This window comes from Gadus chalcogrammus, chromosome 22 (assembly GCF_026213295.1).
Source record: "Gadus chalcogrammus isolate NIFS_2021 chromosome 22, NIFS_Gcha_1.0, whole genome shotgun sequence".
NCBI lineage: Eukaryota > Metazoa > Chordata > Actinopteri > Gadiformes > Gadidae > Gadus > Gadus chalcogrammus.
Genome location: NC_079433.1, coordinates 11,045,808 through 11,068,484, shown reverse-complemented (window position 1 = coordinate 11,068,484; position 22,677 = coordinate 11,045,808). Strand labels below are relative to the sequence as shown.

Sequence of the window (22,677 nt, the reverse complement as noted above, 5' to 3'; positions counted from 1 at the left end):
TCTGGTCTTTTTGATGAAAGCTTCCTTCTCTCTCTCACACACACACACACACACACACACACACACACACACACACACAGACTCGCGCACACAGTAAGGTGAATTGAATGAATTCTTTTTTCGTTGAATCTAAATCAGTCAAATCAGACTCATCCCTTTAATTAAAATGAGGGAGGTCATTTAAGATCAAACACAGAGCTGAAATAGCCTCTCACTGTTACCAAGAAGACCACAGGGTGCCGAACCTGCATTGAGTTTTACTAATTAGCTAACCTGCCGCAGCTCGCCTGCCAGGTGGTTTTCTTAATTTGTTAATTGGTTGCATCTGGTGCATTTCACTTAAAAGGGAACCGGACAGTACATTTGTTTGTGGACTGTTGTGGTCTGTTGTGACTTATTTAACATCTCTTCCAGTTTCACAGGTTAAAGACTTTTTGAAGTAAAGAGGAGCATCTCATCTGAACCTGATGTGAGTAGTATTGTGTGGCAAAGCACAACTGAATATACACAATACAATATAAATATACACAATATAAATTTGATACAAAGCCAGCAGTGGCGTCACTGTCATTTGAAAGCTGGTGGGCAGCATGTCTTTGAAATGGTCTACAAGGACAGTAGGAAAGGATGCAAAGCCCAATTTTCAAATCGGGCCTATTCTTGATTTGTAAAAGTAATTAAAAAAATCTGGGCCTATTTTTGCCCTCAATGATTGAAGTTATTGGTTGTAATTTAGCTATGTTTATTTTCAGTAACAATTGTTTTAAGAAAAGACTGACCAAAAGTGATGCCATTTAAAATGCATTATGCTCTGAATCATTCACCCTTTCCACAATATCAAACAGAACGGTCAGAGTAACAAACTAGTAAAAGATCGAGAACAATAATGCATAGCAGGAACGTGAACTTGACAAGTCCTGGCGTTTGGTTGCCCTATCAAGATTTTTCACATCAGGGAAACCATGAACGGCCCACGCTGGAGATTTGCCATTATTCACTAGCAAACAGGGCCAGCAATACAATTGATTGCTAGTAATGCTACCAGTAAGCCATGAGTACCTAGCAAACCATGTAGCACCCACAACACTGACGTTGCCATTACTTTTGGTGATCTCGATTTTGCGAAGTGGTCTACCTTTTTCTTTGATCGCTAACTTAGCACTAACTCACTGAACGGAATGCTTTGTGTAATTAAACATGAACAATGTCCTCTGTTTCCAATGTTTCCATTGTATACTTTATTCGCAAATGTTAGAATTTCGTTATCCTTCAGATGATTTCACCTGCTTTGCGTCTCATGAGCGGCAATGCAGGCAGAGCGGGTTTGTTATCGACAACGTTGCCAGATTGGGGAAATATCCCGCCCAATGATAATTTCCCCAGCCTAACGTGGTTAAAAGTAGCCCAATTGGGTGGGAAATCTGCCCAATCTGGCAACACTGCTCACCAGCCAGAGATCCTGCTTATTGGTTCATAGCGCAGCGCGACTAGATTTTTGCGCGAATCAGACGCCTGTAAGGTCACACCCACTCAGAGGAGGACTTTCCTCCTCTCTCCCATTGAAACCAATGTTATTCACCGGTCGCCAGTACTTTCTGGGTAATGAATGGGAGTCAACCAGGAGTCAACGGAGGCTGAGGGAGGACCTCCCTCCTTGAAGTAATTGGCAAAATGCGATAGGGGGTGCTAATGTCCCTTTACCCATGGAAACGAACATTATATATTCAAAGGCATTAAAGTAGTCATATTTAAGGGCATTAATTCATTACAGTAGTCTGGGCAATCTATATATTTTTTATTCTCAACAATGTTAAGGAGGATCTTCCTCCCTTTCCTCAATGAAGAAGCCTCCACTGTGTTGAATATAAATCACTGGTAATGTGTGAAGGGGATTGTGGTGGTTTAACTCTCATTTGAAATTTGGACCATGAGTAAACTGTTCCTTCCTTCAAAGGTCTATCATGGATATTTAACTGCAGTTCTGTGAGTATCTCAACTTAAACATGAGGCATAACTGCAAACTGTAAGTCATTCATTTCTCATTACTCTTGGGCACATTGATGTATTTTGGCTTCCTGGTGAGTTAACCTGTTACCTGAAAGTTGATCTGAGTAGTAAGGATGTTTTATTGGTTCATGGGTTACTTAGGCGTTTGGTTTATGTTGGTTTTAATGATTTGTTAAAATGGTTACAGGCTCCAAGTTATTGTTGTAAGCTGGAGTAATGGGTTGGTTTCTGATATCTTCAGTCTTTCATTCTACTCTCCTGAGCTCTGCATCTTCATCACATGAGTGTTGCTTTACTGATGAGTCTGTGGTGTGGTCTGAGTGAGCAGAGGTGCATACTGGGGTACAGAGCTGCCTCGAGTCTACAGGTCCGTAGACACGCCCCCTCAGGGGAAACCGAGTGTTTGAAAAACTGTCGTGTCGTCAGTTACATGGACTGGAATGTTCTTAAAGATGGAGACAGGGATTCAGAAGGAGAAACACCAGGGGGGATGAGGGGGCTCCTCATCTCAACGACTAAAACACAACTTCAGTCTGACACAGAGAACCATGGAACACATTCAACAGTCCCCTCCAGGCATCGTGACTCCTCAGGAACAGTTTCATTTCCAAGAAGTCTTATTTGGGGCCATCCCCATATGGATCCTGCTCCTCAAGAGCCACCCCCCTCCACTGAGTGGTCTTCTGAACAGATGATCTCCTTCCTGTCCTCAGGCTGACTAAAGCTGCACCGTTTGCATCTGTGAAGGCCCCTCATTCAGGAAACCACTGGACTTCAAAGACATGACTTCAGAGATGTTGAATCAACCTGGGACACATTTTGGAGACGCCAAGCATAATCCATCACCAATGTGGGACGCCACTGAAGAATGTTGTACATAATTTACGTCTCTGGAGACATTGGTTGTTCTGTTATGGGTGCCCTGGCAGGAGAGCTTTGGGGGGGGGGGGATGGAATGTTATTTGCTATGAGGTTTTTACCCTGCATGATTGTTTGGACTGTTATGGCTCAGTTGTGTGTGTGTGTGTGTGTGTGTGTCATGAGATGGAAGATTTTTTAGCATCGCTAGGGTTCTACTGTGTGTGTGTGTGTCTCCCACTCACACCAGGCATGGGGTTCTACGTGCCTTTCCTGGGTTCTATGTGCGTGTGTCCGGCTTGCTTTGAAAGTGATAATGTTCATACGGGGTGTCTGTGTGATTGGCTTGGGATATTGGAATGGTCAACTAAATCATACCGGATGGACGGCCACAAGTTTACTTAAGGACCTCCAGTGGACATGAAGAGCCCTGAGTGATGCTCCGGAGCGAGATCCAACACACTGGGCAGTAGGGAGAGTATCCAACTCAAGTGTAAAAGGATGCAAGGGGCGTGTTCAAACAGTGACTTCTAACTAGGACTACACCAATCAGGATCAATGGAGGATGGACACCAAAAGGAATTCCACAAGGAGAGTCTGACGTTGGAAAGGGACCTAAATGGATATTCAAGATGACCTTCAGACCTGTAATGAGACGGCTCTTCCTACCTGGCTGGATTGATGGAGAGCCCTGTGGATCTTGTCTTGCTCTCAGTTGCACGTCTTCTCAGGCTGAACTAATTGTTTCGGACAGGACTAGCTGAACGATTGGTTCCCTTAAATCAGAACCAATCCGGGAACTCCAGCTAGAGAGCTCTGAAGTTGTTGTGCTCTTCAAGCTGAATTTGTGCTCTTCAGCTGAGGAGGTAAGGAAACCTTCACTGGGGCTTCAAGGTGTAAAGAGGAGAATGTTTCGAAGTGTTCCATGGTACTCTGATGAAGACCGTTGTTGTGTTCCACTGGCTGCGAGGAAGAACCCACACATCTTCCTCTTGGCCTTTCTCCTCTGAGAATCCTGGCGCCATCTTGAAGGATATTCCAGCTCATGTAACTGATGTCACGACAGATTCTCAAACACTTGGTTTCTCCTGAGGGGCGTGTCTATGGAACTGAAGACTTCAGACGGCACTGTATCCCAGCATGCATCTCTGCTCACTCAGACCACACCCCCATGAGTAGAATGCAACACTCTAGTGATGGAGATGTAGTTTTATAAGTAACGAGGGAGCAGACTAAGGTTATTAGAACACAATGGAATGTCAAGTCTGTAAATCTTTAAGCCATGAAGATGGTTGGATAGTTCAGGAATTGGGCTTCTTTTTATTATGGGCAGTCCTTTCACTCAGATGCCCACTTCTCACTGGAGCTGTACATGTGTTGGCTGGCTGGCATGATTTGCTGTTGGTGATGAGGCGGTCAGGGTGACGTTGCAGGGCTATGGTCGGCTCTCTGTGAGCTCAATGTTTAGTTTTGCTCTGTATGGTTTGTACCCTGAATAATCTAGATAATTGTAAAATGTAGACACGGTTTTGTATTGAATGATTCCTGGATTTTAGGTTTAAAGTTGTTGTGGGACGTACATGGTAGTTTGGTTCTTCGTATGGTTTTGAGTGATATAACTTGTACACACTGGGTGCATAATAATGTAAAGGTACACTGAATAGTATTAATGACCAACAGCAACAAACAGATCTCCTCAAGGTAAGTCTGTTGGCTGTGTTTTAATGAAGACCATCGCTGGACTTCAGGATCTTCCTCCGTTCAGCTCAAGGTGAGGCGCTGGTTCGGTTTTTTCTTTGGTTGGTTCCGGCCGGAATGTTCGTATTCCAGTCGGACGGTTTGTGCTTCCCGCCGTGGAAGGTTCTGAGTGCGGTCACTTGATTTAGTCCCAATGGTTAGCATAGAACGTTGTAGTCTTGACAACCATAAGAAACCACCTGGCAGTTAGTTTGAAGGGAGTCCCCTGAGGGAATCTGGCGGAACGTTCTGGATTGTATTTGAGTAACCTCGAGGCGTTGCCAACAGAAACTATCTTTCAGTCGTTTTCCATTGGGAATTGTTGCCCCTATCTTAAACAACTAAAGTTTGATATTAAATACATACTGAGACGTACTTCGTACAATATGTTGATAATTTCCGATGGTTGCGCCGTACTTTTAACCACGATGACGTTGCGGGACTCTCACTGCGTACAAAAACAGCGTTATACTTGCGGGCCCATTTTTGACTGGCTGAAAATCATTTCAAGGTGGAAGATAATTTGACATTTCTTCAACGGAACCCAGCACCTGAATATGGCTGAGTATATTTGATTTAATATCGATACTGCTTAGTGTTCTTTGTTACTTCAGCTTTTGTACGTTCTAAATATATTCTGTCATTAATTGCCACAGAAGTTAAACCCTACCCAATGGAATGACGTTAAAGAACGACTTTGGTGCAGAGTTACTAACTGGATAATATCAAAGCTAAAATAATGTCCGTCATTCCCACATGTTACAGTAGAAGATACTGTTGAACTGTACAAGGTTAAAAAGGTAACGTGTAGTTTGTCCCAAGGTGTCTGCCTCCTCACCCAGAGCCAGACCTCCACCTCCTCACCCAGAGCCAGACCTCCACCTCCTCACCCAGAGCCAGACCTCCACCTCCTGTCAGAAGTCCTCCAGAACAGGTCAGTGCTCTGTGTGAGTAGAGTCTTCTCAGGTCAGTTTCAATGCATGGCCTGAACCACTTCTTTAAACTTGTGGACTGCTGTCTTCATTCCCAAAAACGGGATGCTCATGTCTGGTCTCAAGTCTTTTCTGGCCTTGAGTTATAAAATAATAGTTCAATTAATTGTGCTACTCTGTTTCGGATGAGTCAAATACGTTTATTGTTGGGCAAATGCTGATATAAACCTGCTGCTGTAGATGAAAGGCGAGGCTGAGAGGCTGGGGACCGGAGGCTTGTGGTGCCAGGGTGGACCGGAGACTGGGGCTGGAGACCAGGGGCCTGCAGCACCGGACCAGAGGGTAACCATCACCAAGCTCATCTGAAACACTAAAATCCACGGTAGTTTAGGTCTGGTTTTGATCATCTTTATGACTTTAAATCTGTGCCAAGCTGTGAGTTAATTTATACGGGCGTTATGCAAGAGTCATATGAGCCAGACTAGGAATCGACCAACAAGGATTCCTCTTTTTGTATTTACTTACATGGTTGACTTAAAGGGCAAAATACAGCTGTTACTTTGACATGCGTTAACCAACTACCGCTGTGTTTTCTTACTAGAACGTGTTTCTGGAGCGGAGGCGAGCTGGTAGGGGAGCCGTGAATCTGGAGGATGACCATCACTCTACCAACAAGGATTGTAAGTTTGTATTAACCAAACAAACTGGAAATAAAGGGCTTAAAAATAAGACAAACTACATGTTTGTTACCGGACTTTAGGGCCAGACTCGCTTGTTCCAGACCAGGACTCTGGCTGAGGAGAGCTGATGGAGGAGCCAAGACTCTGGAGGACGACATCACTCCACCAACTAGGATCCTCGTAAGTTTGCCTAAAATAAACCGAGTGGACTTGTTGTAACGCAGGATTTGTTTGTCCAGTACAAGTTACAAGCATACTATTGTGGTTGTTTACCAGACAAACTACAGCTGCTACTTTGTTACGCACCATTAGAGCCCAACTACTCCTGTGTTTGTGACCTTACATTAGAGACAAACTACTACTTTGTTTGTTACCTGATATTAGAGCAAACTACTCCTGTGTTTGTTACCTTGCATTAGAGCCCAACTACTCCTGTGTTTGTTACCTTACATTCGAGCCCAACTACTACTGTGTTTGTTACCTTACATTATAAACAAACTACTACTGTGTGCTGACCTTACCAATTACGTTTGTAACCAGACCAGGAATCTGGAGGACTGATGGAGAAGCCATACATCTGGAAGGCAAATCCTGAGGACCACCCGGACTCGACCATCAAGGATTCCTCATAAATGTGCATTATCTGGACATAGTGGACAAGGTAAGGGGTTGGGGGTTCAACTCTCAAACCAATGGTGCCGGGTTCAAGTCCTCAGAATACAGTGATGCGTCCTTGAGCAAGGCGCCCTAAAGCCTGCCTGCTCCTTAATGTCTTATCTTTGGTTCAGATAATGTTGCATCTTTTGAATATTGAACCTAATCATTTTCCTTGTTTGGTCCGGGCAGACACACCTGAGCTGAACCTCACCTGATCCTGTTTGGTCGGGGGTAGACACACCTGAGCTAAACCCGCCCTGATCCTGACATCCTGCTGGTCCCGTCTCCTCAGTTCATCTGAGGCTGATGGATCAATGACCTCCAGTGGGAGTGATCTTCTTGACCCCACATGTAACCGTGTGCTTCCACACGCCTTTCCCTCACGTCTGTCACTAACCTCACTACTTCACTACTCTCTACTGTTTCCTCTTTTCTTCCTTCTCTGTGGTTAAAAACTTTACACTGGAGGCGCGTCTTCCTGCCCTCAGAGGGTTTAGCGTTAGGGTTGAGAGTCAGGGTTTAGAGTCAGGGACAGAGCTGGTCAGAGAGGACTGCTTTTACACCAACCTCTTCACTTGCTTTTGGAATGATGGTGACATTTTGAAAAGATTCATTTGGGAAAAATGTTTTCCTCTGCTGTATTAACCAAACAAACTGGAAATAAAGGGCTTAAAAATAAGACAAACTACATGTTTGTTACCAGACTTTAGGGCCAGACTCGCTTGTTCCAGACCAGGACTCTGGCTGAGGAGAGCTGATGGAGGAGCCAAGACTCTGGAGGACGACATCACTCCACCAACCAGGATCCTGGTAAGTTTGCCTTAAATAAACAGAGTGGACTTGTTGTAACGCAGGATTAGTTTGTCCAGTACAAGTTACAAGCATACTATTGTGGTTGTTTACCAGACAAACTACAGCTGCTACTTTGTTACGCACCATTAGAGCCCAACTACTCCTGTGTTTGTGACCTTACATTAGAGACAAACTACTACTGTGTTTGTTACCTGATATTAGAGCAAACTACTCCTGTGTTTGTTACCTTACATTCGAGACAAACTACTACTGTGTTTGTTACTTTACATTAGAGCCCAACTACTACTGTGTTTGTTACCTGATATTAGAGCCCAACTACTACTGTGTTTGTTACCTTACATTATAAACAAACTACTACTGTTTGTTACCTTACATTAGAGCCCAACTACTCCTGTGTTTGTTACCTTACATTAGAGCCCAACTACTCCTGTGTTTGTTACCTTACATTAGAGACAAACTACTACTGTGTTTGTTACCTTACATTAGAGACCAATTACGTTTGTAACCAGACCAGGAATCTGGAGGACTGATGGAGAAGCCATACATCTGGAAGGCAAATCCTGAGGACCACCAGGACTCTACCATCAAGGATTCCTCATAAATGTGCATTATCTGGACATAGTGGACTAGGTAAGGGGTTGGGGGTTCAACTCTCAAACCAATGGTGCCGGGTTCAAGTCCTCAGAATACAGTGATGCGTCCTTGAGCAAGGCGCCCTAAAGCCTGCCTGCTCCTTAATGTCTTATCTTTGGTTCAGATAATGTTGCATCTTTTGAATATTGAACCTAATCATTGTCCTTGTTTGGTCCGGGCAGACACACCTGAGCTGAACCTCACCTGATCCTGTTTGGTCGGGGGTAGACACACCTGAGCTAAACCCGCCCTGATCCTGACATCCTGCTGGTCCCGTCTCCTCAGTTCATCTGAGGCTGATGGATCAATGACCTCCAGTGGGAGTGATCTTCTTGACCCCACATGTAACCGTGTGCTTCCACACGCCATTCCCTCACGTCTGTCACTAACCTCACTACTTCACTACTCTCTACTGTTTCCTCTTTTCTTCCTTCTCTGTGGTCAAAAACTTTACACTGGAGGCGCGTCTTCCTGCCCTCAGAGGGTTTAGGGTTTAGAGTCAGGGTTTAGAGTCAGGGACAGAGCTGGTCAGAGAGGACTGCTTTTACACCAACCTCTTCACTTGCTTTTGGAATGATGGTGACATTTTGAAAAGATTCATTTGGGAAAAATGTTTTCCTCTGCTTTCCATTACAAATTGTATTAAATCTGTCAAGTGTTTTTGTTTATATATTAAAATCCCAAATTGACTTCTACATGCTTGTTGCGGTTCATTTAATTGTCCTTTAACTTGGTTTATGTCAAGCTAAACTCCTGCAATACATTTAATATACATGATTGTTATTCTGTAATGTTCACATATTCCATTTTGTAAAAATATGAAACCTCCATATTACTACTAAATTCAAGCCTATTCATGTATTTAACAATGTACATACTGCCCCGCAGGACATTCTCTGCTACTACAACACGTTCAATCCACCAGCCCGTCGCACATCAATGTACTATAGCTACGTTGGTTCAAACGGAAAATGTAGTTTGGTGTGAGACTGTTGTCCAGCAGAGGGAGCTTTCATACACCTTAATTATGTAGAAATGTCTGTGTATTTACATTTTAAAATGTTCATTGGCTGGTTTGATTGTCTAGTTTGTCTGCAAATAACTGCCTCCAGCAACAGGATTGGTCGAAATATATGAAGTGAAGGAAATAAAAGCCCAGTTCACCAGATCTGAGGTCAGCTGCGGTCAGATTTTGGATCATGAATGTATTGAGCTCGGAGGAGGACGGCAGGACGCGTGTTTACCTGGTCGATTAGGCCCTGAGCGCAGACCCTGAACCCAGACATCCTAATCACAGACCCTGTGTTTAATTGGCCCCGAATAATTTTTGGGTATAAAAAATAAATAACGGTAAAAATATTTATAATTATTTATAAGTAGGCTACTAGCCTAGTCTAGATAGTCCTTCTGGCAAGGGAATAAACAGTTTAAAAACATAACCTTTTTACCACCTCAAGTGAATTAACCTATCCTATCCCCAGTCAGATGTGTGTGTAAAGTCTGTCTCACTTGTATTAATTTTACTCTGAAATAACTTGAATGGAACTTTAGACATTTAGGGATAAGCAGCACAGCAGTCAGGTAGCTATTTTAAGCTATAATAAACTGCACATTTGTTTATTGAAGCATTATGAAAAAATGTTCATGCAAAATAAAGCATAGAAATCATTTTGGCATTTTTATTTTCCGTCTGGGCTAAGCCCCGGATGTTTATGAAACCGAGAAACACCCCTGGCTTAAGGAGTGGACCCATCAAAAACTAATTTCACAAATGCATGTTTTTGCAATCACAATTAGGTTGTTTCAGTCATTAGCCTGTGACTTCAGTGGGGGTGGCAAGTGGAATCCCGTGACAGTACTTGGACGTTGGATGTCCATGTCCTACAAGCCGAAGCGAGACATTATAGGGAGAACTGGCTGCAGCTGTCAGGAAGAAGTGAGACCCAATCAACGATCGTTCGATCCCCGGCCTCTCCTGTCTGTTGAGGTGTCCGTGAGCAAGGCACCTCACCCTGACTGCCCTCGACAAGCTGGCTGTCTCCTTTCATGGTTGACTCCGCCGCCGGTGTGAGAATGTGTGCATGAGTGCACGGGTGAATGTCATGCAATATCAGTGTTTCCCCCAGAAAATGTCTTTGTCAAGGCGGTCGAGGAGAGGAGGCCCTATTGTTGTCAAGGTGGCCGCCTTAACCATACAGTGGGGGAAACACAGAATATTGTAAAGCGCTTTTGATAAGAGCACTATATAAATGCAGTCCATTTACCATATTCATCACTCTGTTGTTGTGTTTCCTCCACTGCGGCCATATTGCCATTGTTGCATGAATGATTCGCTCTGACCTTTGTCCTTAGTTGGTCGGACTGCTGGACTGATGGACCATTGGCAGTGATCTCTGCAAAAAGTACTGCGGTCATGCCAGCCGACTCATCGAGATCGGCGGTGAAGCCAGCCGACCCAGTTTTTTGCCGTACCTGTATATACTAGCCATTACGGTAATAGCGTTTCAGAACTAGTTTAAAATAAAAGCATTCGTCGGGTACATACAAAAAGGCAGTCAATAAAAGCAAATACTATCAAAGGAAGTTTGATAAGTTTGAAACATTCCAAACTTCAGGGTTATAGTTCACAACCCCATAGGGTCACCCAAGAAGTTCCAGAACATTCTGATGTGGAGTTTCAAAATAAAAGCCCACCAAAGATTCCAATATGAGACATATTACAATGATTTTGGATTCAATTTAAAAGAAAATGCCCTGGTATTTCAGGGTAATTTCACTTCATGGTTATAGTTCACGACCCCATGGGGTCGTGAACTGATAGTATTAAATTGAATCCAAAATCATATGTAATATGTCTCATATTGGAATTTTTGGTGGGCTTTTATTTTGAAACTCCACGTCAGAATGTTCTGAAACTTCTTGGGTGACCCTATGGGGTGGTGACCTATAACTGTGAAGCAAAATGAGCCTGAAATAACAGGGCATCTTCTTTTAAATTGAATCCAAAATCATGTCATATGTCTCATATTGGACATTTTGGTTGGCTTTTATTTTGAAACTCCACATCAGAATGATCTGAAACTTCTTACGTGACCCCATGGGGTCTTGAACTATAACCATGAAGTAAAATGAGTCTGAAATAACAGGGCATTTTCTTTTAAATTGAATCCAAAATCATATGTAATATGACTCATATTGGAATTTTTTGGTGGGCTTTTATTTTGAAACTCCACATCAGAATGTTCTGAAACCTTTTGCGTGACCCCATGGGGTCGTGAACTATAACCCTGAAGTAAAATGAGCCTGGAATAACAGGTCATTTTCTTTTAAATTGAATCCAAAATCATATGTAATATGTCTCATATTTGGTGGGCTTTTATTTTGAAACTACACATCAGAATGTCCTGACACTTCTTGGGTGACCCTATGGGGTCTTGAACTATCGCCTTGCAGTTAAATGATCAAGGAATAACAGGGCATTCTCTTTTAAATCGAATCCAAAATAATTTGTATTATCAGATTGGAATCTTTGGTGGGCTTTTATTTTGAAAGTAAATACCACAACGGCCGTACACTTCCTTTGATAGTATTTGCTTTTATTGACCGTCTTTTTGTATGTACCCGACGAATGCTATTATTTTAAACTAGTTCTGAGACGCTATTACCGTAATGGCTAGTATATACAGGTAGGCCGACGGCAAAAAACTGGGTCGGCTGGCTTGACCGCCGATCTAGATGAGTCGGCTGGCATGACCGCAGTCAAAAACTGCAGGTGGCAGGTTTTAAAATGCCAAATTACAGATGTTCAAAATCGATGATCTGTTTTACGCCGTTCTGATGGAAGACGTTGTAACATCAAATACTTGATATGATTATTTATTTACAAGAGTTTATAGGCTACTATATTTTGTCTATTTTTATATTATTTTATTGTTCTATTATGGGCAGCTGATGCTACAAGATTAATTTTTTGTCTGTAATTAAATGTACATCTGATGAATGGTATTCTTTCATGTAGCCTATTTGCTATAAATGGTCTTTCCAAAAGTACTGTAACATTCGGTATTTTGTCACAGGCCTAGGGATAATGAAGCTGGCGACCGCTCCCATCAATTAATTTTCTTAAAGGCACCCAGTGCAACTTTATGTAAACATTCAATGAAAAATAAACATTCAATTTCTAGTCTTTTTTACACGTAGTAAGTTTCAATAACTCCATACCATTACATATCGACATTCAAGGAGCAAAGATGAGACGTCGCTGTGTTGTGAGAACTGATAGAAAATCGTAAACAACAACAATCGCCGGTGGGGAGAAGCCATTTTTCCATTGACTGGAAGCCTGCTTTATTTATTGTAGGATACAAAAAATAAAGAAAATGGCGGCATTGTTGTTGTTATCGATTTTCTATCAGTTCTCACCACACAATGACGTCTCATCTTTGCTGCTTGAATGTCGGTATGTAATGGTATGGAGTTATTGAAACTTACTACGTGTAAAAAAGACTAGAAATTGAATGTTTATTTTTAAGCCTCGAAAGTTGCACTGGGTGCCTTTAAACAAATAAGCGCGGCGGGTTATTCCTCTGCAGCCACCATTGCTCTGTGTTGAATATAATTATCAGTTCCTGTTAAACGAGTTTTTCTTATGGAGGTTGGGCAGGACACTGGTTAGGATACTACATGATCATAGCAGCGGGACTGAATTCCGTTTATGTATTCAGGATAGCTGATAGATCACCACCGTTGCCAAGCATGGCAGGCGGTATAAACTATTCTCGTATAATTCAAATAGTGACCCTTCTTGTGTTTGCGCTTGGATGCGGAGCGCGATACACGGCCGATTGGGAAAGTCTGGACGCAAGACCCCTACCGCAATGGTTCGACGATTCGAAATTCGGTATTTTTATTCATTGGGGGGTATTCTCTGTCCCTGGTTTTGGGAAGTTCAGTGAATGGTTCTGGTATTGGTGGAAGGGTTTAAAATATCAACAAGAAATTGAGTTCATGCGCAAAAACTACCCACCTGACTTCCAATACGCAGACTTTGCAAAAGAGTTTCATGCAGAATTCTTTGACCCCAACGGTTGGGCCGAAATATTGGAAGCGTCTGGTGCCAAGTGAGTACTCTCTAGCGTTTTAATATAATAGCCCTGAGTCATCTGACTGTTTACACATGCCAATCCACCGATTTTTTGGATTAAACCTGAGAGACAACATAAAAAAAACATAATTTTGGGAGTAATTGTCCGTAATAAAGCATACTTATATTGTTGATAAACGTGACGGTAGAGATTTGGGGATTTAATGCACGAGGGGCTGATGCATGTCCTTTTTTGTCTTTGTTCAGGTATGTGGTGTTTACATCGAAGCACCATGACGGGTTCACTAACTGGCCTTCACCAACATCTTGGAACTGGAACTCCGTGGACGTTGGTCCACACATGCCCCTTTCACACCGCCGCAAAATCGGGGCCGGTTCCGGGCCAGTTCGGAGCTAGGGCCAGGGCTTTGGTTTCACACCGCAAAAGAACCGGCTCCGGCCCCTAAAAACCGGTTCAACTCTGGCCCCGCTTTAGAGCTGGGCTAGAACTAGAACCGCTTTTACGCCGGGGGCAGGGGGCGGAGTTATCCGTACCTTCATAAACAGGAAGACCAAGGAAGACCGGCATTTTTTCAAAACACCGAAGTAAACAATGGACGTGAATCCGTGTATGGTTCTTTTTATGTTTTTTCTGATTTTGTTTTAAATCGGAATATTCAAAGAACGAACCATACACGGATTGAATCGAGGACGAAATTGTTGTTGTTGTGTTTGAAACTGGCGCGAGGGTTCTTCTGCGCGCTTAACCTGACGCTTGATTGTTGTGTGGTGGTTCAACGCGTCAACGCGCCAACGCAGCCAGATGAGTCCATGTCCATGCAAGTGAACGGAGCGTTCCCTCTTCGTCATAACTACCAAACCAAACATCCCTCACATTCACCGAGCGAACATTATGAAAGTAAAATGCACATTTCTCGCTAAAAATGTTTCCATAAACGCATTTAATGGGGTAACTATGTTACTATTTCCACCCAGAATAAAGAAAGATGTCGGCCGTATGCTTCTGTCCAAGCTCACTAGCGGAGACGTTTGCAGTGACGTCATGACGTTGCTCACGCCGGCTCCATGGCTGGCTCTGGCCGGTGTGAAACCAACCGGTTCTTAACTGGGGTAAGGCTGGAACCAGTTTGGAACTGGCCCTAGCACCAGCCCGGAACTGGCTCTCGGTTCTTTTTGGTGTGAAAGCGGCAACAGGGACCTGGTGGGAGAACTGGCTGCAGCGGTCAGGAAGAAGTGAGACCCAATCAACTTCATAAGAAATATAGTCATGTCCTCTTGCCTTTTTGTAGGCCTTTGCTTCTATCTATCTATCTATTCTATCCACACTACTCTTAATTAAAAGGTTAGATAAACATGTGGTATTCTGATATTATATATAGTTCATTCCTTCCATTTTCATGCTTATTGTGAAACGTTGTGAATTGTGTGGACGCTTTTAGCTTTTTTTTTGTGTTCTTTGTGTTCTTGAAAATAAATAAATCATATGTTTGCATATCCCACCCCCTTCCTCCACAAAGGAATTTGCACTTTGGATTGTACCATTCTATGTTTGAATGGTTCAACCCACTTTACCTGGCTGACACAGCTTCCGGCTTCAAGAACCAGGACTTTGTGTTTGGCAAGGCGCTCCCAGAGCTGGTACAGCTGGTGAAAAATTACAAGCCGGATCTGATCTGGTCGGACGGGGACTGGACTGCACCGGACACCTACTGGAACTCCACCGAGTTCCTGGCCTGGCTCTACAACGACAGCCCGGTCAAGGTGAACCCCAGTCTTGTGTTGTTGCACATATCAGTCCTGTTTGATGCTGCACATACCATGTGTTTTTATTGAAGAGTAATTATTACTAATTATCTAGCACTGAATAGACATTCGCCCAAAAGATCTAGAGGCCATTCATGGTAATCAAATGATCATACATTTTTGTAACCTTGTATTATGCTTTAATGAAAACTGTGAGATGTTTAATAGTGTATTTAATTTGTATGTACCAGATGTATATCTGCATAAAGTCTTTAACCCTCCTTAAACATCAGCTCCGCCTACAAAGTATCCAATATCAGGGAAGTTGTTACAGTCTTGTTACTTTTTTATCTGACTTGTATAGCCTGTTTCCCTTTTTTAGGATGTGGTGGTGACCAATGACAGGTGGGGTAAGGGCTGCTACTGCAAGCATGGCGGTTACTACAACTGCGCCGACCGCTACTCGCCCACCGAAGTGCCCACCCACAAGTGGGAGAAGTGCCAGACCATCGACAGCCTGTCCTGGGGCTACCGCAGATACATGAAGGCCACGGAACTGCTCACCCTGCCCAACATCCTGAAGGTAGTGGACGGATGGGACTTTGTTTAGTTATCTCACGGGACATGGCGGTGGTAGGCAGCAGATATGAAACGCTTGCCTCTGTGGGTAACCACATTACAAAGGCCTTAGCAAGCGGAAAAACAATTGAAATGTCGGTATTCAATTAGAAATTGATGTAGCATAAAATATCAACGCAAATATAAATACAAACATAAAAATATGAACAAATGGAATACTTAAATATTCTATTGTGGTCGGATTACAGTTAGCCCCTCCTAAAAGGGGAGGAGTTTAAATACAAATTTCCCTGTGGCGTTCTGTGTTGCACCTTGTGAGAAAGAAAGAAAAACACCTGTGTGCGACTGAGCAATGTGAACGGTTGCCGGCTTGTTGAGAATCAGGTTGAACCTAATCGTAATCAGTGCATGCCATGGATTGACTTACAGACTCAAGAAGGGTGACCCCCACCATGCCGTCTCCCCCTCCCCCTCCCCTCCTCTCAGGACATGATGTACGTGGTGGCCTTCGGTGGGAACTACCTGCTGAACATCGGACCCATGAGCGACGGCATGATCCCCCCGGTGTTCGAGGAGAGGCTGCGGGACATCGGCAGCTGGCTGAAGATTAACGGGGAGGCGGTGTACGGCTCCAAGGCCTGGAGGAACCAGACCGAGCCGGCGGTCGTCCCCCTCTTGTGAGTCCGTCGCTGAGTGGGAGAAGGCGGAGTTAGTTATTGTGGGTTATATGAGGCTACCTTCATGACTCTTTCAGGCCAACACATAGCCCAGCGTGACCAAGCATGGAGCAGGGCCCGCTTGGTTCCGTGCCGACAAACATGACGAAGGAACCTTCGTTCCACATCATGCCGACATCCGCACAATTTTTTAATTCATATTTTATTTTATTATTTTACCTCTCTCTATTGAAAGTTTGGCGTTTATTGATTGACCAGTAAAATGTGCTGAATGTACCGTATGTCACATGCTTTTGGGTTTTGAGGTGTGCCACACTAATTAACATGCCTTGCCTTAACCCATGGATATTTTTTCAGGTCTTAGGTAACCCTGTGCTCAACACAACTTCCTTTTCTTTCCAGCTACACGGCAAAGAACAACTGCCTATGCCGTCATATTCGGCTGGCCCCCCAACCAGAGGCTTCAGCTATCACTGCCCAAGACATCCAAAGCCACCAACGTGAGCCTTTGCTTGTGTAAACCATGCAAAGTAACTATAGCAACTGTGAACTCTAACACATTGTTTTGCGTGCTTTGATTTGCTTTACTTGTAGGTGACACTCCTGGACTACCCTAACATGCCACTGACATGGAAACCAGTGAAGGGAGGCGGGCTGGTGATCTCTATGCCTCCGATGGCCGCGTCCGCTGGAAATGCCTGGACTCTGAAGCTGGAGGGGGCCGCCTAGCAACAGAAGGGTTGAGTGGAGGCAGTGGTTCTGCAACATTTCTGTCTACTTCGTGCAGTTGTTGTTTGCCGTTTCCATTTGAGGATTATATTGTTGTAACTAGTGTTACAACAATAATGGCAATTAAATTATGTTTTGATTAGGTTTCTTCCATTCCATTTCTGTATTTGTTTTTAAAAAATAAAAGGATTCAATATAAACGTTTTTGATAATAATGAGCAAAGTGACTCCACGCCCCGTCATTTATATAGATCATGTAGGTGTGCGCGCGCTCGACAAGCGGTCACATGATCCTAGTCATGTGACGGAAAACATCAACAGGAATATTCCAGCCCTACAACACTATATGGAAGCATTCCCTCAAATCTACAATTGCTATCCAAAACTCTTATCCTTTGTAACAGGTAGTAATTTAAGTTCGCAGCGTGTTCATTTATATAACAACCATGTTTTTTGTTGAACTGCTGCGGAAGTGCTATTGAGGCAGATGTGTTGAGATAAAAAAAAAAACATGCACTTCTCAGTTGCAATATTCCTCATCGGTTCTGTGCTGCTGACACAGACCGACGCGCGGTATACCGCAGACTGGAAGAGTCTGGATGCACGGCCACTACCCTCCTGGTACGACGAAGCCAAGTTCGGGATCTTCGTCCACTGGGGAGTGTTCTCCGTGCCTGGCTTCGACAGTGAGTGGTTCTGGTGGCACTGGCAGGGCCAGCAGCCCCCCGATCAGAAGTGTGTGCGCTACATGACTGAGAACTACCCCCCGGGGTTTAGTTATGCAGACTTCGCACCCCAGTTCCACGCTCAGTTTTTTAACCCGGAGGATTGGGCCGACATATTCCAAGCCTCTGGTGCAAAGTAAGTGCGTTTGTTAAAACTCGAGTGTATCTACTGTCTTGTCAGTGCACTGGTTATTTAATAAACACGTGATTGCAGGTATGTTGTATTGACTGCCAAGCACCACGAGGGATTCACAAACTGGGGATCTCCAAACTCTTGGAACTGGAATTCCGTTGACAACGGCCCCCACAGAGACCTTGTGGGCGACCTGGGAAACGCAGTGCGCAACAGGTGATCAGTAGTAGTCCCTCACAAGCATACGCTGATAAATGATGCAGTGTAGCTGACATGTTGATCCCAATCCAATCTAACTGGTTAAAGTTCGAACGCTAGTGAATTTTAATTAAGTGTTGGATGTTCAACAAAAATTATTTAGTATTGTTTATCGTATTCACGCATGATACTTTCGTCCTTTGTTTGTCAACTCCCTTGCTATATGTTGTTTTTGTGATCTAGGTCATTGCACTATGGGCTGTACAACTCCTTATACGAGTGGTTCAATCCTCTTTACCTGTCTGACAAGAAGAATGGGTTCAAAACACAGGAGTTTGTGCTTCACAAATTGCTCCCAGAGCTTTATAACATGGTCGTAAGGTATAAACAACCCCGTAGTGATCCTCAGTCAGATTATATGCAGCTCTTTGCTGTTTGGCAGATAAGTGTATCTAAGTTGATTATTTTTTTTAACACTTGCTTTGTAGGTACAAGCCTGAGTTGATCTGGTCTGACGGAGACTGGGAAGCACCCGACACGTACTGGAACTCAACAGAGTTCCTCGCCTGGCTCTACAACGACAGCCCAGTTAAAGTCAGCATACTTCCACCATATCAGCCATGAGAAATGCTGATATATAGCACACAGAGTTATTAAGAGCTGATGCGCTTGTCTGTAAAAGTGTATGTATTCTCTCATAGGACACGATCGTGACCAATGACCGATGGGGCGCTGGCTGTTCCTGCCACCATGGAGGCTATTACAACTGTGCAGACAAGTTCACCCCAGGCGAAGTGCCCAAGCACAAGTGGGAGAAGTGTACGTCTGTGGACCTCCAATCCTGGGGTTATCGCAGGAACATGAAGATCGTGGAGCTGATGGACCTCCCCGATATTATCGAGGTTGGAGAGATTGCCATTGCTTACTCTACTTAACAGCACCTCGCTTCACTGGTGGTTTATGTGAATTTACATGGCATCGGGCCCAGTGCATACAAAGAAACAGGTCGTGGCAATACTGAAATGTTTAACTTTGTCTGACGATTCAGGCAGCAGCAAATATTTTTTTAGCATGTATAATGAGTTAGGCTTTGTGAAGATTCAGAAGTATTGTGATTGCAACATGGGTGACAAAACAAATGTGTTGTGTCACATGGTTGGGCCCATTGCTCAGTCCTGTCTCACGACCTCTGTGGCCGTCTGGTGCTGTGCCTCACAGGACCTGGTGCGCACAGTGGCCCTGGGCGGGAACTACCTCCTCAATGTGGGCCCCACCCCCGAAGGCATGATCCCCCCGCTGTTCGAGGAGAGACTGCGGGGTGTGGGCGCCTGGCTGGACGTCAACGGGGAGGCCATCTACGGCTCCAGCCCCTGGAGGGTGCAGAGGCAGAACAAGACCGACACGTTCTGGTGAGCGAGGGCGTCTCCGCTGGTTTTATATTTTGTTTGCGTTGAGCTACTTGTGTTGAGGTCCGCGTTCTACGGGGACGTTGGTGTCTGTCGTTGATGTATGAAAGTGGCTGAACAGAACAGAACATCATAGATGCAAATCAATTATATGCAAATTCAATATAGCGCCCTCTGTTGGATGATCCGGTAATGTTTCCACTAAGATTACATGGATTCTTCTGTTGTACATCCTTTTTTGGAGTCAGACGATACACGTTTTGCGGATGAGTAGAAAACTGATACTTGTATGACTACATATTTTTTCTTCACTCCCGAACCTGTATAGCATTTTTTACAAAAACAGATTGTGAAAAAAACAATAACAAAAAGGCATGTCCAAGGGACTTGCATAACTGAAGCCAAAATCATGTAACGATTGAATGAATGAGGCTGGACATAAACATACCGGCAGACTCGTACAAAGGAACAGAACTCCAAACGTGAACATTTGAGTTGGTAGATGAGTCATGACATAGACATAACACATGACATCTCAAGTGGGAGCGTGCACCACCCAGATGTGTTTACGCATGGATCAACTACCGGCATTCACAGTGGACCAACTGATTGTTGGCTTGATCCATCAGTAATTACATCTGGGTGGAAACTCCCACTTGTGATGTCCCTAACGGGTATATTTTTGGATGTTTGACCGACATCCCTCCTGGTGGTAATACGTTGGCCCTTTAACCCATCGTAGGGCTGCTCGATTATGGAAAAAATCATAATCACGATTATTTTGGTCAATATTGAAATCACGATTATTCAAAAGATTATTTTTGAGTTCGAAAACAGATGTATTTATTCAGCAGGTCTCTCCCAATAACACTTTGTAACTGAGAACTTTGAAATTTCGCCTTAAAAAAATTCACAAAATGGTCAAAAGGAAAATGTTCAAATGGAAAATAATGTACAGATATGTATCCAGCTGTTCTTCCTATAAAATATAACGAAAATAAAAATCGAAAAGTCGTTTATATTAGTTCTTTGATCGTTTGACTCCTCTGTATCTCCTGTGTAGGTTTACATCTAAAGGGTCAACTGTCTACGCCTTCATGACAACAAAGCCCAAAAGAGTAATTCTAACCCTCTACGCACCAAAGACTTCAGACAACACCAATGTAAGGGGACTTTTCTGTTATTCTTATTTCTGACATCTTTTAAAGTATTGTGTTCCCTGTGTGGGGAGCATGCTCCGGAGGACGCAATATCCATTTCTGTCATTGTTCCTCAAAAACAATATATTTATTCCCCTTTTCATTTTCTTTTTGTTCTGCTGGCCATATCCCTATTCTTCTGTTGCCGGGGATTGTTAACTGGCCTACACAGCTCATGAGATTTGTGTAGAAGGACTACGGAAAATGCGTTGCGGTCGACTGCAATATCGCTACCACACACATCCCTCTGTCAGCCTAGGACGTTACTGAGTTTGAAATGACGTTAGGCCCCAGACACTGAGCTCACTGCCAGCCTCCCCCAGTGGGGAGCCTTGCTTCCACCCATAGCAATGGATCTTAATCTGTGTCCTTTCTGCCTAAAGGTTACTCTGCTAGGAAACCCATGTCCGTTGACCTGGTTCCCGATCACGGCCGATGCTGGTCTCGTCGTCGCGCTGCCTGAGCTGCCCTTCACGCCTGGACAAGCCTGGACTCTCAAGTTGGATGGGGTCCTGTAAGACTCGCTAGAGACCACCTGTACCTTCATTTTTAATCAACTTGTAGAAAGTCCAGATGGTTAATAATGACTCAGGGACTTGAATGTAAATTGCACTTGGTCGATGTGGTGGAAAGGAAGGTGTGATTTTATTGCAGCTGGATCATGATCTGATTTAGGTCATAACAAAAAATATGTCTTTGATGTGAAGGGAAAATGAATATTGGTACTCCTATAAGCCGGCTAGATTTTTTCATCAATCATTTTGATTATTTTTATTGTCCATATTTTTTATACTGTCTGCTGCAATGATTAAAATGGGCTTTTATTTCCCTAATGGCTTTGTATCCTTTATGCATGGTATTAACCAATTGTAATATTTGCCTTTAGTAACAAAATACTATCAGGAGTAAATTAATAATAATGTCTTCGCAACAGGGTCGGTGCCAAAGGGAAGCATTTATATTTATTAGAACATTGGATTTAATATAAAAGTCATTAAATCTGAAAGGAAATATTATATTCTTAATTCTGCAATTACAAGCAGAAAGGTCGGGTCTCAAAACTAGGCTACACCTTCTTGGTTTATGGCAATAATCCCTGAACTAAAACGTTTAGTTCTTTGATTGAACTGTGGACCTTTTACGACAACAATTTGATATTTTGTAAAGCTTGGTACGTGTGGTTACTGCAAAGCGCTGTGTGTGATAAATATAGCGCATCGACGGCTGCTTGAGAGCACGTATAGATTTGTGCTAATGCGATGTGAGGCTGTGAGTGAGATATTTTGTCTCCATGTAAGACAAAATGCCCTCCTTGAGTATTGAAGTAGCTCTTTTCCGATGGATCTTTTCTGTTTATATTTTCAGACCTACAATCTATGCCTCAAACCGTTTAAAATATTTGTTATTCAAAAAGGTTGCCATCAAAGTTTTAATAAATTCATTGGGAACTAGAATATTCTCAAATATTATTGGCTAAATTACTATTTTTTTATTCATGTTTGATCCCTTTGAGATGGTGCAATCCAATTGTTTTGTGTCTGAATATTCATCGACGTCAGTGGGAAATCAACACGACACAAAAACCACACAGAGGATGTGCAATTGTTTAACTCGCTAAAAATAGCTTTATAATAATAATCATATTGATAGGAATAATATCAGCCATTAGAAAACGATTTGACAATGTTGACAGTGTTACATTCTGTGTTGGCTTTAAACCACGTCACAGTGTGCCTACTCTGGGCTTCAGGCCTAGCAAATGTGCTTCTGGACACATCTAGATCCATAGAACATTGAGGCTCGATAAACCACTTTGTTATGTACAAAACAGAAACCCAAAGGAAAAAAGATGATGCTTTACATGTCA

General features: G+C 43.4%; 2 protein-coding genes and 1 long non-coding RNA gene across 5 annotated transcripts; all 3 read left to right on the top strand.

Annotated features, from left to right (window-relative positions):
• The first annotated feature begins 145 nt into the window (after nucleotides 1–145).
• LOC130375918 (uncharacterized) lies at nucleotides 146–8,805 on the top strand. Of its 3 annotated transcripts, none has more exons than XR_008893919.1 (10): nucleotides 146–469; nucleotides 1,955–5,536; nucleotides 5,775–5,876; nucleotides 6,136–6,214; nucleotides 6,316–6,394; nucleotides 6,755–6,875; nucleotides 7,061–7,222; nucleotides 7,575–7,681; nucleotides 8,171–8,314; nucleotides 8,500–8,805. It is a non-coding gene; the product is annotated as an uncharacterized LOC130375918 (long non-coding RNA). The 3 variants fall into 3 exon arrangements; XR_008893920.1 differs by having other exon boundaries at nucleotides 6,295–6,394; nucleotides 8,194–8,314; XR_008893918.1 differs by having other exon boundaries at nucleotides 6,295–6,394.
• A 5,812-nt stretch (nucleotides 8,806–14,617) lies between these two features.
• LOC130375925 (tissue alpha-L-fucosidase-like) lies at nucleotides 14,618–16,513 on the top strand. The gene is made up of 4 exons (XM_056583088.1): nucleotides 14,618–14,654; nucleotides 14,939–15,182; nucleotides 15,547–15,747; nucleotides 16,230–16,513. Exons 2-4 carry the CDS (start codon nucleotides 14,967–14,969, stop codon nucleotides 16,422–16,424), a joined length of 612 nt encoding a protein of 203 aa, XP_056439063.1. The 5' UTR covers nucleotides 14,618–14,654; nucleotides 14,939–14,966; the 3' UTR covers nucleotides 16,425–16,513.
• A 906-nt stretch (nucleotides 16,514–17,419) lies between these two features.
• Nucleotides 17,420–22,260, top strand: LOC130375924 (tissue alpha-L-fucosidase-like). Its single transcript, XM_056583087.1, has 8 exons — nucleotides 17,420–18,010; nucleotides 18,089–18,223; nucleotides 18,449–18,586; nucleotides 18,694–18,799; nucleotides 18,907–19,107; nucleotides 19,424–19,614; nucleotides 20,675–20,774; nucleotides 21,194–22,260. Exons 1-8 carry the CDS (start codon nucleotides 17,661–17,663, stop codon nucleotides 21,326–21,328), a joined length of 1,356 nt encoding a protein of 451 aa, XP_056439062.1. The 5' UTR covers nucleotides 17,420–17,660; the 3' UTR covers nucleotides 21,329–22,260.
• Nucleotides 22,261–22,677: the final 417 nt, after the last annotated feature.